The 14,359-nt window shown below is 34.9% G+C and overlaps 1 protein-coding gene across 3 annotated transcripts in view; it reads left to right on the forward strand.

The window, feature by feature from the left end:
- Positions 1 to 924: 924 nt before the first annotated feature.
- Positions 925 to 14,359, forward strand: part of NOVA1 (NOVA alternative splicing regulator 1) — a 131,709-nt gene continuing 118,274 nt past the window's right edge. For 2 of the 3 annotated variants that reach the window (XM_081314997.1, XM_081314998.1), the window contains exons 1-2: positions 925 to 1,315; positions 3,069 to 3,212. In XM_081314997.1, coding sequence (XP_081171123.1) covers positions 1,180 to 1,315; positions 3,069 to 3,212 — 280 coding nt within the window. In that variant the 5' untranslated portion in view covers positions 925 to 1,179. Of the gene's footprint in view, positions 1,316 to 2,004; positions 2,023 to 3,068; positions 3,213 to 14,359 lie in introns of those variants that run through there. The other variant, XM_081314999.1, reaches the window with a different exon arrangement.

Genomic DNA, 14,359 nt, shown 5'->3' on the forward strand with positions numbered 1-14,359 from the left:
AGGGGCAGGATTCGACTGTGCCCACCAGGCGCCCTTTCACTGTCTTTTTGGCTTAATTTTCCAACCCTTCTTTGCCTAGACTGGGGTCAGCTCTCCTGTTCTCTGGAAGGCCTGCACATGTATACTGTACATACACCCACCCACCCACACACGTAAATACATAAATAAATACATACCTCACTGCCCTCCCTTCCCCGTTGGAGTGTTTGGGCTCGGAAAGTGTCCGCAAGAAAAAGCTAGGGCGAGCCCCCTTCCCTTACAACCCGAGTCGCGAGAGCCCGAGGTTTGGTTTTTTTTCGCGTGAGTGTGTGCTGGAACATAGATAGAGAAAGAAAGAGAAAAGAGAGAGAAAGAGAGAACGCGGCCGGGAAAAGGAGAGAGAGAGAGAGAGAGAGAGAGAGAGAGAGAGAGAGAGAGAGAGAGAGAGAGAGAGAGAGACTCAGCAAGCAACTCCTGACAGAGTCTAGCCCGACAGCGCTCCTGAGACTCTTCAGCTGGGAGAGCGTGAGAACGCGAAAGCAGTAACAGCCCTTCTCGGCTTCGGCCGCCGCTTCTCCTCGCCAGCTGCAAACGCCCGACTAGCGCCGGGACAAAAAAGGCGGGGAGGGGATCCTGGAGGGGCCACAGAGGCACATTCCCTGAATCCAGTTTCTCTTCCCCCCCCCACCTCCTCGCTCTCCCCCTCCTCCTCGTTCTCCCCTCCTTTCTTCCTCTCGCTTCCCCTCTCCTTCCTCCGCCTCACTTTCTCCCCCTCCTCCCTTACCTCTCTTTCTCCCCCTATTTTGTCTCGGCTTCCCCTCCCACCCCACTTCTCCCCCTTTATTTTTTTTTTAACCTCAGCTTTTGCTGGCACTGCACTGCAGCTGCTCCTTCAGCCAGCCGTCCAGCCTGCTTTTTTTTTTCTCCTCCTCTCCCTTTTCTCTCTCCCCCCCACCACCCCGTTTCACCGGTGCCAGACAAACAAGCGCCTACCCCCCACTCCAAGAAAGCATCTTTTTTTCTTTTGGTGGTGGTGGGGGGGAACGGACCGATTTCGTAGATTAGCTTGAAATTTCAGAGGACGGAAGAAAAGCGAAAGAAGCGGGACGAGCCCCCTCCTCCTCCTCCTCCCCCTCCCTGCTCCCCCCACCCCGAAGGGAGAAGCCAGTTATCCTTCTAGCGGCGGCGGCGGCAGCAAACATGATGGCGGCAGCTCCCATCCAGCAGAACGGGACCCATCCTGGGGTACCCATAGACCTGGACCCGCCGGACTCTCGGAAAAGACCACTTGAAGCTCCCCCTGAAGCCGGCAGCACCAAAAGGACCAACACGGGCGGTGGGTATTTTCCCCTCCTCCTCCTCCTCCTGCCGCTACCCAATTCCCCACCCACCTTCCCCTTTCCTACCTGCCTCCTCGACTCGCCTCTCCCTCTTTTCCTTCCCCAAACATTCCTTATTTCTCAAATGTTATCATTCATCAAAATGGCGTCGCCTTTCAAGCATCTAGCAGCCCTGTTTTATTTTAATTTCACATATTCGTAGTGGCGGGGCGGAGGGGGGGGGCGCGCTTTTCAGCCTTGACACTCTGGGCGAAGGAGCTCAGAAGTCTTCTTCCACCGACCCTCTTGCACGCGTGGTAACAGTTGGAAGAACTAAACGAATAAATGGCGGCTGGAAAAAAGGCACTTTCACCCACTGTTCCCTCTTCCCCCTTTTGTGAGTCGCCAGGTAGATTAAACAGCGGCGGCGGCGGCGGCGGCAGCAAAACTTGGTCTTTTATTTCCTGGCACCACTTTCCTTTTCGGTGGAAAATGTTGCACAGATTTGTGCTTCCTGGGGCTGGGTCACTGTGATGGGGTGTGTGTAAGCGCGCGTGTGTGTGTCAGAGAGAGGTTTGAGGAGGGAGGGCGGGAGTTGTCTGTCTTGGTGCGGTGACTTGTTAGTTAACATCCTGCTCTTCCTGGATGAGATGAGTTATAACGGGACCAGCATCTCCTCTATTCATTTGCACTGGAGTCTTCATAACAATGCACCGAGGCAGAGGTGAATTTATTCATCCAGCGTTAAGAAACAGCAGAAGTAGATAGCTGATGTATTTAACGTTTGTATAATGTTTTTTTTTGGGGGGGGGGGAAGGATGCACCTGTATCAGCTGGGACGTTGACTCAGAGAAAGTGAGGTTGCTCTTAGGTGGCTGCAAAACAAAAAAATAAAAAAATAAAGTTGGGCTGTTTAATAAAGAAGGGTCTTAAAATGTGTGTTGGTTTTTACATGCAATCCTCTCAGAACAGTTTTTTTTTCCTAGTCCATAGAATTGATGGTGTAAGTTCTGTGAAGGAAGCAGTATGATTGTTCAGTTATAAAGGGGAAGTTGTTTTATTCATGGTACTTATTCCTACCTATTTTGGGACTTTTTAAACTCTTACTTTGCAAGTATTTACATTAGTCACTTTTTAAATGCATGCAGGGGTTTAGCTTCCTTTTAACTGAGAAAAATTCTTAATGTCCTTTAATGAGCTTAAGAGATCATTGCTACCAAGAAATGGTGAAGAAATACATCAGGATTACTTAGGCAAATTATCATAACCACATTATTTTGAGTTTTCTTCAGGATAACTTTGAGTAAAGCCTCCGATTCTGGGTTATTTAACAAAAAGCAGTGTATTCTTCGAAGAGTATAGGGCAACAATACATAGCCTTTGGTTCTAACAATTTTCTACTTTCTTTAATTTGATTATACCATTTTAAGGACTTTGATCTTTCCTGATCATTTTCTTTGCCTCTGTGTGTGTGTGTGTGTGTGAGAGAGAGAGAGAGAGAGAGAGAGTGAAATACACTTTGGCTTATGTTATTGTTAACATGAAGTTAAATAGAGCCATACAGGAACTGTTTTATGCCTGGAATTATAACTTGAATTAGGTCATTGCATCCCGTAACATCTCAAATTTAAGAACATATTAATTTAATATTGGCTAAATACAGTGTATAAAAGAATGGTGTATTAATATTTGTAAGAGAAAGGCATATTTTATAGCTCTGAGAGAAAATGTTTTTGAAAATAAATTAACCTTTTGTCTCTTTTTTTCCAGAGGACGGCCAATATTTTCTAAAAGTCCTCATACCTAGTTATGCGGCTGGATCTATAATTGGTAAGGGAGGACAGACAATTGTTCAGCTGCAGAAAGAGACTGGGGCTACCATCAAGCTTTCTAAATCCAAAGACTTTTACCCAGGTAGGTGTAAACCACAGTTCTTTTCTTGGCTAATTAAAAAGAATCATACTACCATTAGTAGTAAAGTGAATTATCAAATGTAATTCTGAACAAATACTGAATTTTACTATTTTGTTTTTAAAAAATATCAGCTTATTATCTAGTAGCAACTGTGTTATTCCAATAAATATTTTAAAAATTAGATTTCATCTTTGGTATTTTGCTCAAGAAAATGTCAAATATTATAATCAAAGTCATAAGTTAAAACGAAACCAAACCTGTGTGGTCCTTGTAGAATAGGCCTTTAACCTTAAATTTGCTGTATACCTTGGTTCTATTTCATTTATTTGTTCATTTATATTAGTCAAAATAAAAGAGAGGAAGTGGTGCTCTTTAGATATTTCCTTGGTATTTGGTTATTTTAGTTGTGATAGTTAATAGAAACCTATTGTGTAATAATCGACACTAATGAGAAAAGGAGATTGATGTAGTTATACTGTGGGCATAAGCATTAACACACTGCATATTCACATGCTGAATAATGTACAGTGATATTATATACATAATATTTTTAAAAAATTTCTGAATTCTTGCACAGATACTGATTACCTCATATAAATTAAAACAAGTGTTTAATGTCTATAGCAGTAATAGCTATAGTCCCGATAGTGCATTGATTTTCTAATTCTAACAGTGGTAACTTTGCATTGAGATGGCCTTTTTTCTTGTGAAAGGAAAGCTGCTTTGCATTTGCTGATTGTTTTCAGAGATATGTCTGGGTTTTAAAATGAGTTTAAAAGGCAATTGTGAAGGTAATTGAAAGAAGCATCAGGAATGTTTGATTTTTTGCAGTCTTGCATTTTGAAGTTTACATATGTTTAGATACAGATGTTGAGCTTAAGTATTCGTGATTTTATACACAGATACGTGTAGGTAAAATTCCACTAGTGAAGTGTTTTAAAATTTGATGATACAGCTTATATAATTTTTGATAAGCATGAAATACAATATATGGTTCACATAAGGTACAGATCATAATACTTAAAATAACAACTGTTCTGAGATTATAACCGAGCTTCTAAATTGAATTTGGACACAATAGTTTTTAATATAAATCACATGTTTATATGGTCCATGAAGAAGATATTTAATTAGAGATGATGGAGTGACGGAACAGATACTATGACTGGCTATGCAAATTTGAAATTATATTCAACTTTAAGTATATATATACTGCGAGGCAAGATTAGACTTCAGTCTACTACTTTACAAGAATTTCCCTCTTAATTTAAATAATCATTAAATGTTTAATTGAATTGAATCCTGGATGCTCATGCAGGCACTTTGCTGAAGCTTCAGCTGAAAATAGAACCTTTGCCTATGTTTAATAAAATACAAAAGGGATGGTGAGAGGTTTACCACATTGTGTTCCTGTGTGACGTAAACACATTCCCTTTGAAGGAAATGATAGAATGGAGTTAGCTTGTGTAATCTGTAACAGGTGTAGATGTTACTGAATACCTGAAGCTACACTATAGGATAGCTTTCATAAATTTGATGTACATGAATTAGAGTCTTACCTGAAGAGATGGACATATGTGAGGCACTCAAGTCATTAGTTGAGCTAGAAATTGTTTCCCTTTTAACCATAAGCCTGAAAAATCTTATCAACTTTAAGCATTTTTTAAGCTGTTAATATGTGGCCTTTTTCAAACCAATTTTAAGTTGAATTATACTAGTATTATACTACTCTTATATTAAAATGGATATTCACATTTCTAAGTATAAAATTTAAGTTAATGTGTTAAGAGTTCTCTATAACTGAATAATTTCATTCTGTGAACTACTTTTAATATGATTAGTGCTAGAAATCGATGATACTTAGTTTCATAGTTGTTGCTTAAATATTTAAGCATTTTATGTGCATATTGGGAGCATATTGTGCAATAAAATTATGTAACCTATAATATATGTTTGTATTATGTACTGTATGTGATAAATAGTGATGTGATCATAGTAAATAAAAATACATCTTTAGATAATGCTTTTAATTAGGCCTGAAAACTGTTTTTTTAAAAGCAGTTTAAAAATTTATGTTGAAATTTTAACGTAAGTGCTTAAAACTTACTGTATTTTCTCATCATAAAATTTTCATTCAGAATTTAAATGCCAGATATTCAGAATAATTACCATTATTCAGACATATAACTAAATAAATTGTTAATGACTGTTTCTTATTGTGCAAATTGTTTCCAAAAAAAGAGACATGATTGAATATTGGTCATTTTTTCTTGATAAACTGTAAATGGGTTTGACATTTTCTTGCAGTCTGTGTGATAAATTAATAGCTTTATTTCTTAAAATTCATCTTCATAAAGTGCAATAAGTATTTCTTCTAGAAACTGTTACATATGTACTTGTGAATATGACAACTCTATATGTGACCCTTCCTGTTCTAGTTAAAATATTAGTTATGGGAGACGGAGGGTCGATATATTATACTTTGTAAGGAATATTTTAAATTACTTGATTTTAGTATCTCATCTGAATCCATCGTGGTATGAGAGGGTTTTACGAAAATTTAGTAAATCATGTTAAACAATAAATTGAAGTGTGGATATATCCTGTTCTGTGGTTCATCTTAAATACATGCAAATGCATTCTCAGATACATGGCCAACTATGTGTCAGTATTTGTCTGGGGTTCATATTCTCAAGCTAATCAGATGGAAGACTTTTTTTAAAAAAAATGTTGTACAACACAAAAATGAAAGGTGCTAATGAATTTAGAAAACAGGTTAAATCTAAAATGGTATTGAATCATTTTTCATGATTTTATTTTTAAAGTGTTTATTAAATGCACAATTAAGATTGAAGTTGAAACTTAAAACTAATGCATGAAGAGATTGTATAACTTGGCAGTCTGATGCTTGAAGATGTGTTCCAATGAAGATATCATTTTGCATAATGGAACAATGAGATTATATGTCTTTTAAGTTTTAGCATTTGCTTTACATTTCCTCTCTTCATCTTAGGATGTTGCTTAAATAAAAGAACATTATTACAGTTGTATTGATGTTGCTAACCTACTTGAAAACTGATTCATAAAGAAATAGTTCTGATGAATATTCAAATTGGATCACTATGGGCCTTGTGATCTGAAAAATTCAGTTACTTTCCTTTTGCATCTATATATCTAGTCATTGACTACAAGTTATTCAAAGGTATAATTCTCAGCTATACATGTTTTTTTTTCTTTTTTCTTTTCTGTTTTAAGAAAAATGAAAGGATTGTTTCTAATAATAGTTCTGTTTGTTTTATACTGATGTTTTGTATATGTTATGGGAGCACTTTGGTTTACTTTTTGTGTGTATAGAATATTTCTTTATTGGACTTTTTCTACCCAGTGGAATTTTACCATTTACCATATATTTTATAGTTGTTAAGACTTAACACTTAACAGGGTTAGGGTTTTGGACTTGATGATTGCATTTACCGTTGTTGGAGAAGAGCTAGATTCTTTCAGTTCTAAGTTGAATTGTGCGTTTGTAAAAACATAACATTCTTTTTTTTTAAAAAAAGTCTGTTATTTATATTTAGAGTGGATCCTGACCGCAGAAGAGTCTGATGACTGTTTCTGTTTATGAGTATAACTTAAAACTGTCTTCCAGTAAAATGTGCAGAGGATTGTAGCTTTATATGTAAACAGTGTTAGAAAGATTAAAGTATCACCTTGTGAACTGTTAATTCTTGCTCTCTTTTCAAGTCAATTAAGCTATCAATCTCTATAAATTCCTGAAGGAACATTCTTAAATGAAAATGCTGCTATATTCTGAGGATAATGTATTCTGCCAAGTTACGTCAAGGAAGCTCAACTCAATATATTTATATGCAACTAAACATTTGGAAGTGATTTCTAATGGAATGTGTTTTGGGATTAGATTATCAATGAGTATAGTTGAGAAATTTCTCAAAGTTGTCTCTCTGTTTTGCAGATGTTACATATCAGTATTAAGTTATTGAAATTTGAGAATGACAAAACTGAAAGAAGACACATACTTCAGCAAGGTTTTCAAATGTTAATATTTATTAAATTTCTATTTCAACATAGTTGTAAGATGTAGCAATACATAATTATATGATTGATATATATATATTCTCTTGTTGAAAAAAGCATGTAGCGGTTTTTGTTTTTGTTAGGGAGATATCTAATTTAGAATAATTCTTTAATTTTTGTTTTTCATGTTCTATGATAGTGAAGAAATGAATATAAAAACTCTGTACTACATGTTTTCATAATTACTTATTTCAATCAATACTTAAAACATATACTTTTTTTAATGTTCATTAAAAAAAGGAACCATACAATGTTGTCATTCAAAATTTTCATTGTAATGCTGTGTTTTACCAAATGAGTGGAAAACATTTTTCTTTTAACTTTTTCCCTGATTTCCCAAATAACATAGGTTTTAAACAATTATTTAAAAATATTTTTTTAAAAATCACTCTATTCAGTCGTTTTTTTTCTTGCCAATATAGTTGGAAAGAAAATAATTTATTATTGAATTGTTTCCATAGTTGGAAAGCACAAATTATTGTGAACTTGAGATTTAAATGAGGACTTTGTATAATCACCTTTAGCCATAGTTCCAGTTTAAACAACATCTGTAGAAACTTGATAATGTTTGTACTTTGCGGCAGGTGTAGTTGGAGTTGTAACCATGCTGAGAAAGAGTTCAGTTTGCTTTTATGTATCATCAGTCTGGCGGGAATGAATGACTTGGTAGACTTGAAGGTTGTCAGTTGTCCTGTGTTGGAATGCTGCAGGTAATTGGGCTAGACTGGTGGGAATTATGGCAGTGTACTTCTCACGTTGCACTGCAGCTGCTGTTGATCTTAATTAATCTGACCCTTAGAGGCTGCAGTGTCATAGCATAAAAGGCAATACATACTACAGATCTGAAGTGCTGTTGTCATGCACTTGTTTTAAAAACAGTTTTAAAATGGCTGATCATTTATTTTCAGTTTTGACTGTGATAAGGGCAAATGTTTGCAAAAAATTCTTTTTGGACATATATAGTTGTAATTTGCAAGATGTGTTTGTACATTTGGATAAGTATTTTGAGCATTCTTTTGTTGAGAGAAGTTGCGTTGAAATCAGTAAGAACTATTTAGAAGAAGCATGTGTGGCAAATGCCAGATTAGAATCAGTATTGAATACAGTGTAGAATACATTTGTTTACATAGAAATGTATTCTTTATATAGCATTTTGGTTTATATAATATTGACATCATAATTAGTGATATATTGTTATCTTTACTTATTGCATGGGATTTAATTTGGAACATTAAGTACTACAGTACATACATATTTATTTGTCCTAAAATTATTTTGTTGTTTGAATCTGACCAAAATTGTTCTACATACTGAATGCTATTTTGAAAAAAAATACATCCAGTGTAAAATGTATTTGTTGATTTTAAGTTTTAATACAATTTTTAATAGCATACAGTAGTTATAAGCGTGTGGGTTAATTTTAACAATTCAGGAAGTTGAACTTTAAAACTGTATGATTCTGACTTTGTCATACTTTTTTCAGAACTACTAAATATTTAAATAATGCCAAACTTCAGAGATTTTAAAAGCTTTGCATTATAGCATAGTTATGAATCAGCTTTATATTTTGTTTGGGCCAAATATGCTAGACTGTCAAGTGCAATTTTCCTTGAGATTCTTTGTATTTTGCCAAGTTCAAATCGCGTCTTACTGTATAAATCACACTTACTGAACAATATTGCTTCCAATATAATTCATTTTAGTATTCTAGTACTAAATCCAATATTCTTAAGAATGCTAGATTTCTTTAGTGTTGCTAAAATCTTACATAAGAGCTACTTTGGTACAGTGGTTAAAGGTACTAGCTAGAAAATGGTAGGTTGTGAGTTCCAATCCTGATTTAGTCATGAAGACTACTGGGTGATTTGGTGCCAATCACTCACTGTCAGCTGTGAGAAGGAAGCAATGGCAAACCACTTTCCATGTAGCTCTTTAGAATTAAGACTGACTTGAAAGCACACACATATATAAAATGTCATTTTATAGTTTAAAGCAGGGGTGTCAAACTGCCGGCCCGCAGAAGCCGTGCCCACCCATTGCCAGCAATGGCAAAACAATCCCGATACGTCTCATGATGTCACGTGATGTCGTGAGTTTGACATGTTTGGTTTAAAGCATTCAGTAATTATGTCTTCATTTTTCTGTTGTTCAATTTCATATGGTCCCTGATATCCATTTTGTGCTATGTTATATATTGCTTATTTGGTCAACATGGATATATCATTCTATCATAATTAATAGATAATAGTTTAAGATATGGGCGTATGGACATTTTTTATTTGTTTTCAATGGCTAGTGGTTTATAACCACCAAGGAGATATTATCTTGTCACTTTAACTTAGATCATAGCTTTATTCATTTATTCATTATTTATTTATTTAAAGAATTTATATAGCTCACAACTCAGAGAAAGTGACTCTGGATGGCCAAATTAACTCCCAAAAGAAAGCAAACCAAAAAACACCACAACCAAGATAATATCCCATAAAACACATATATATTACCAACATATATCTAGAGAATATATTTTGAGGCAGTAGTTCCACATATTGATATTACTAGATTTTACAAGTTTGTTATTAATAACAAATTAGAAAATAGAGTTTATTAGAATTTTCAAGGGCTGAAGTTCAACTTATCTTTAATAGTAGCATATGCATTCTTTTTACAATGAATGCAAAAAGGAAAAAAAACAATATTCTGGATAATCATGTTTATGTCTGTACATGTTGAGTAGTAGCAGTTTTAGCGTGTAATTCCAACTATAAAAATAAATGCAACTTTCACTGTTATATTGAATGTAAAGTAATATGAGATAATGATACACTAAATGTAATATGAAAGGACTTTAGATTTGCTGCTTTATGCAATTCAATAAATGTTTGTCTTAAGATTCAAAATTGAAGGTTTCAATTATTTCTGAAAGCTGCAACTCTATATTCTCTTCTGTAAACTCTACTGTAACTTTTGGTAAAGTAAAATGTGATATAATAGCAGCCGTTGGTGTAGAAGCGTGGTTGCCTGGAATGACATCTCATAATATCAGTTGCCTTAGATATGAGCAAGGAACTAAAGTTCTTGTTTTGGATGATCTTGCATAAATAACTACAATGTAGTCAATGTTAAGATTGGTACATGGGCAAGTTAAAATACCATTTGTGAAAGATAATGGATTCATTATTGTAGAATCTCAGATATTCAGATACAGTAGTATCTTTTTTTAATGGCAATAAAACTAATAAAATTTTCACTTATGCTAATTAGTTGAATCAAGTGGTAATAGTTCCTATGAAATATAATATTACACATAGTACTTGTTTTCAGAGCTTTATTATTTATATAATATCCAAGAAATCTGTAGTATAGAAAATACTTCTGTTTTTTTTATTTAAAACAGGTTTTTCCCAACAGAATTCAGGGTGAAAATCCTGCATTAGCCCTCCCCCATGCTGTCATGTTGATTCTTTTTCTTCCATCCCTTACCCCCTAATCTACAGGTCTGCTAGCGAAAATGTTCAGATGGACAAATAACAGCTTGGGGGCAAGTATGACCATATATAAATGAAAAAAGGACATGATTAAGTATTTTAATCTTTTAAATTAAATAATTCTTTTAAATAAAAGATAAAAATCTTTACTATTATAAAATATTGAGATATTTAATTATCATTTATCTTGCGTACTTTATAAAGAATGTTTATTTAAGGAAATCCTTTTCTATGGTTTTATTATGTTTTACTCATTATTACATTAGCATGCTTTGCTTCATTGTGTATGTCTGTGAACATAAGAAGAAAAGAGTTAGTGTTTACTCTTCAAAGGGTCTCCTAAGCCACTGGAATGCATTTGGAGAAGAGCAAGGGTTGAACTCAGAAAGGAAAGGTAGACAAAAACTGAGTCTCTTCTACTTATAGAAACCTCTGCCGGGTCAAAAAGCCTTCTGTGAACTGAGGGGTAACATTAAATTTTAAACACTAAACAATTCAAGAGTTTGTTTCTGAGTAAGTCTCCATGTTTCTACCTATATTTCTGATCAAATAAGCTGGTGCGTTTAGTTTATTGTGTAATGGCCAGGAGTGGGCTCTCCTCAACATAGTGCCCCAAGAATGGAATCCTGTCCTCTGTGAAGCAGGCTGTGCTTCGGATTTTTTTTATTATTTTGCTTTAATGTTTTTTTTAATCAAGTTTATTTTAACTTGTATTTTATTGTTCATAAACATTGTTGGTTTTGTTGTGATGGTTTCATTTAAGACAGTTGTGTTCTCTTATAAATAGTGCTAGGTTGATCTGAGAATAAGAGAGTTGTCAAGATAAACAATTATATGTAGTCATAACAATCTGCTAAATATGGACAGACAAAAAATTAACACTAAATTTAACATTTTATTCTTGTAAATTTACAACTGATCTAGGACACTGTGATTGTAGCACATAGCTGACCTAATCTGAGATTTGAAGGGTTGAGACAAATTAGTACTCTGATGGGAGGCTACCAGGGAATACCAGTACAGTAGACTGGATTGGTTACTTGAAGACATATTAGAACAGGGGTCTTCAAACTTGGCCCTTTCATGACTTGTGGACTTCAATCCCAGAATTCCTCAGCCAGGCACACTGGCTGAGGAATTCTGGGAGTTGAAGTCCACAAATCATAAAAGAGCCAAGTTTGAAGATTCCTGTATTAGAAGAAGGCAATGCAAAACTGCTTCTTAGAACAAGGCTAGGAAACTACAAGTTTAGATTACTGAAGAACACAAAGTCTCAGTCAGTTTGAGGGGATCTTTATTGATCAAGACAGTAGGATTAGTTATGTGCAACTTCCAGTTAGTTTTTTTATAGGTTTTGGCAATTTCAGCTTTCATTTCCATGAGATTTAATTTAATTTTTAGTGTAATAATGCTTTCTGGTGTAACTCAGTATTTTTCAAAGCCTAAATCAGGAATAACTTTTAAAGAATCTAATCAGGAAAAAAGGAAGTTTACTGTAGTGGTTTAAGGCACCAGGCTAGAGCCTGGAAAACCATGAATTCTACTTCACTTTTAAAGGTGCAAAGCCAGCTGGGTGGCCTGGCTCAGTCACTGTCTCCTAGTCCTAAGAAGAAGGCAGTGGTAAACTACTTCTGAAAATCTTGCCAAGAAAAGTACAGAGACATGCTCAATGAAATCATCGGGGATCAAGACTGACTTGAGAGACAAATAAAAAATAAGCAATTAACCTCCATTAGTAGCATGCTGCAAGATGATACCTCTTGATCTGACTTAAAGCTTTGCTGAATGGAACTTGCAGATGAACACTGCAGAAAGGTATTAGCTGCATATAAGAACATTACTGAGTAAATTAGCAATTGTTCAAAAATCATTATAATAAAAAAGTTAATTTACTGGAAAGAACTTTTATGTAGGATCTAGTTAGAATTCCATAGTCCTATCTCATAATGTTCTATGCTTGTATTAAGGTTTATGCTTAGTTATAATATCACTTTGATGCATTGCTTTTAAGAAATGCTTTTATAGCTGGAGGAACATAATTTTCAACGTAACATATTTATTATGCTTACAAGTGTCATGATTCTGGCCAGCTACTGTTGCTGCTATTCTTGCACTTGATGATTTCTCTTTTTATATTTTAGCAGAATTTAGCGGGAAGATGGTGTTCATGTTTTCGCTTTCTTCCCTCTCTCTGTTGGGAAATGCTTTTCCTTATTTCTGTGGTTCTTTGTTCTGTGTTCACTCAGCCTCCAAAGCACTATGCTCAGAACTTAGTTTGAAACAGTGTGTCATCAGCTTTAATATCTTTCACTTTCTCTAATCGAAAATTTTAAACTATTTGTATGTATGGGTTGAAATGTTAAGAAAATTATTTCTACTGAAGCTTCACAAAATTATGATAATGACTATATATAATTAAGCAGCAAGATGGGTGGCAAACAAATCAAATAAATAATAAATCCTATGTAGATCTGGGAACCTCTGAAGTGGCCTGCCCCAGATACTTTAACTGCCCAGTCAGTACAAGCACAAAATGCCTGTTCTGAGCCTTAATTGCATAAGGTGAAGTACAAGAGGAATGAAGGCAGCCATTCTCTATAAGTACTTCTTTCCTTTGAAACTGCATGTGAACAAGGATGGCTCTTAGTTCTGTGACCTTCTGAAGACATCTGAAGACTGTTTAGAAGATCTTTAAAGATTGTTTTATCACTTTCTTGAATGAATAGTTGAAAACTGAGTTGTAGGTTGTAATGAAATAAGTCATAGGTTCTAGTGAAATAAGAGGCATTCAGATTTGATCAAGCAATTGATGCAGTACTGCTGTGATGTTTTTATTACTGTGTTTGTGATTTGCAGTAGTGTCTTGTTGAATCATAGGTTGAAAAATATTGGAAATCATCTAACCCAGTAGGGCAGCTATCTTCAGTCCACATCAGGCAAATGGCTGTTCAACCTTTGTTGAAAACCTTGAGTGATGAGGCCCCTAAGACATCAAAAGTCACACTGTTCTATCGCTGAATAGTTCTCGTGCTCAAGAAATTGTTTGTTTCAAAATGATTATCAGAAGTGTCCTTAGTTGTCTTTTCTTTAGAAGTTTATATGTTTAAAACTAGTTCTACTGACATATTTTAGATGTAATCTGCATAGAGCAGAACTGTTACTTACTATGACCTCAACATTGTACCTCTGTTGATACAGCCCAATAATCCACAGAGACTTTTGGCAGCTACAGTATGTCACTTTGTTCATGCTTAATCTATGATCTATCAAGGTACCCAGATTCTTTTCACAAATACTATTGCTCAGCTAGGTACAGCCTATATGATTTTTCGTATATAAGTGTAGAGCCCTACATTTCTTGTCATTCACTTCATTGTTTTGAGAAAATGTCCAGTGTCTAAATTGAAAATGTCCTGATGTCCAAAGATCATTTTGAATCTGTCTTCTGAAATATTAGAATAGAATAGAGCTGGAAGGGATCTTGTTAGTAATTCTCTTGCAAGCTTTGTGTTGTCTGTAAATTTAATAAGCATCTTTTTTATCCTCTTTTCTAAGTCATTAATA

This window comes from Vipera berus (assembly GCF_964194415.1).
Source record: "Vipera berus genome assembly, chromosome: 1".
Lineage (NCBI taxonomy): Eukaryota > Metazoa > Chordata > Lepidosauria > Squamata > Viperidae > Vipera > Vipera berus.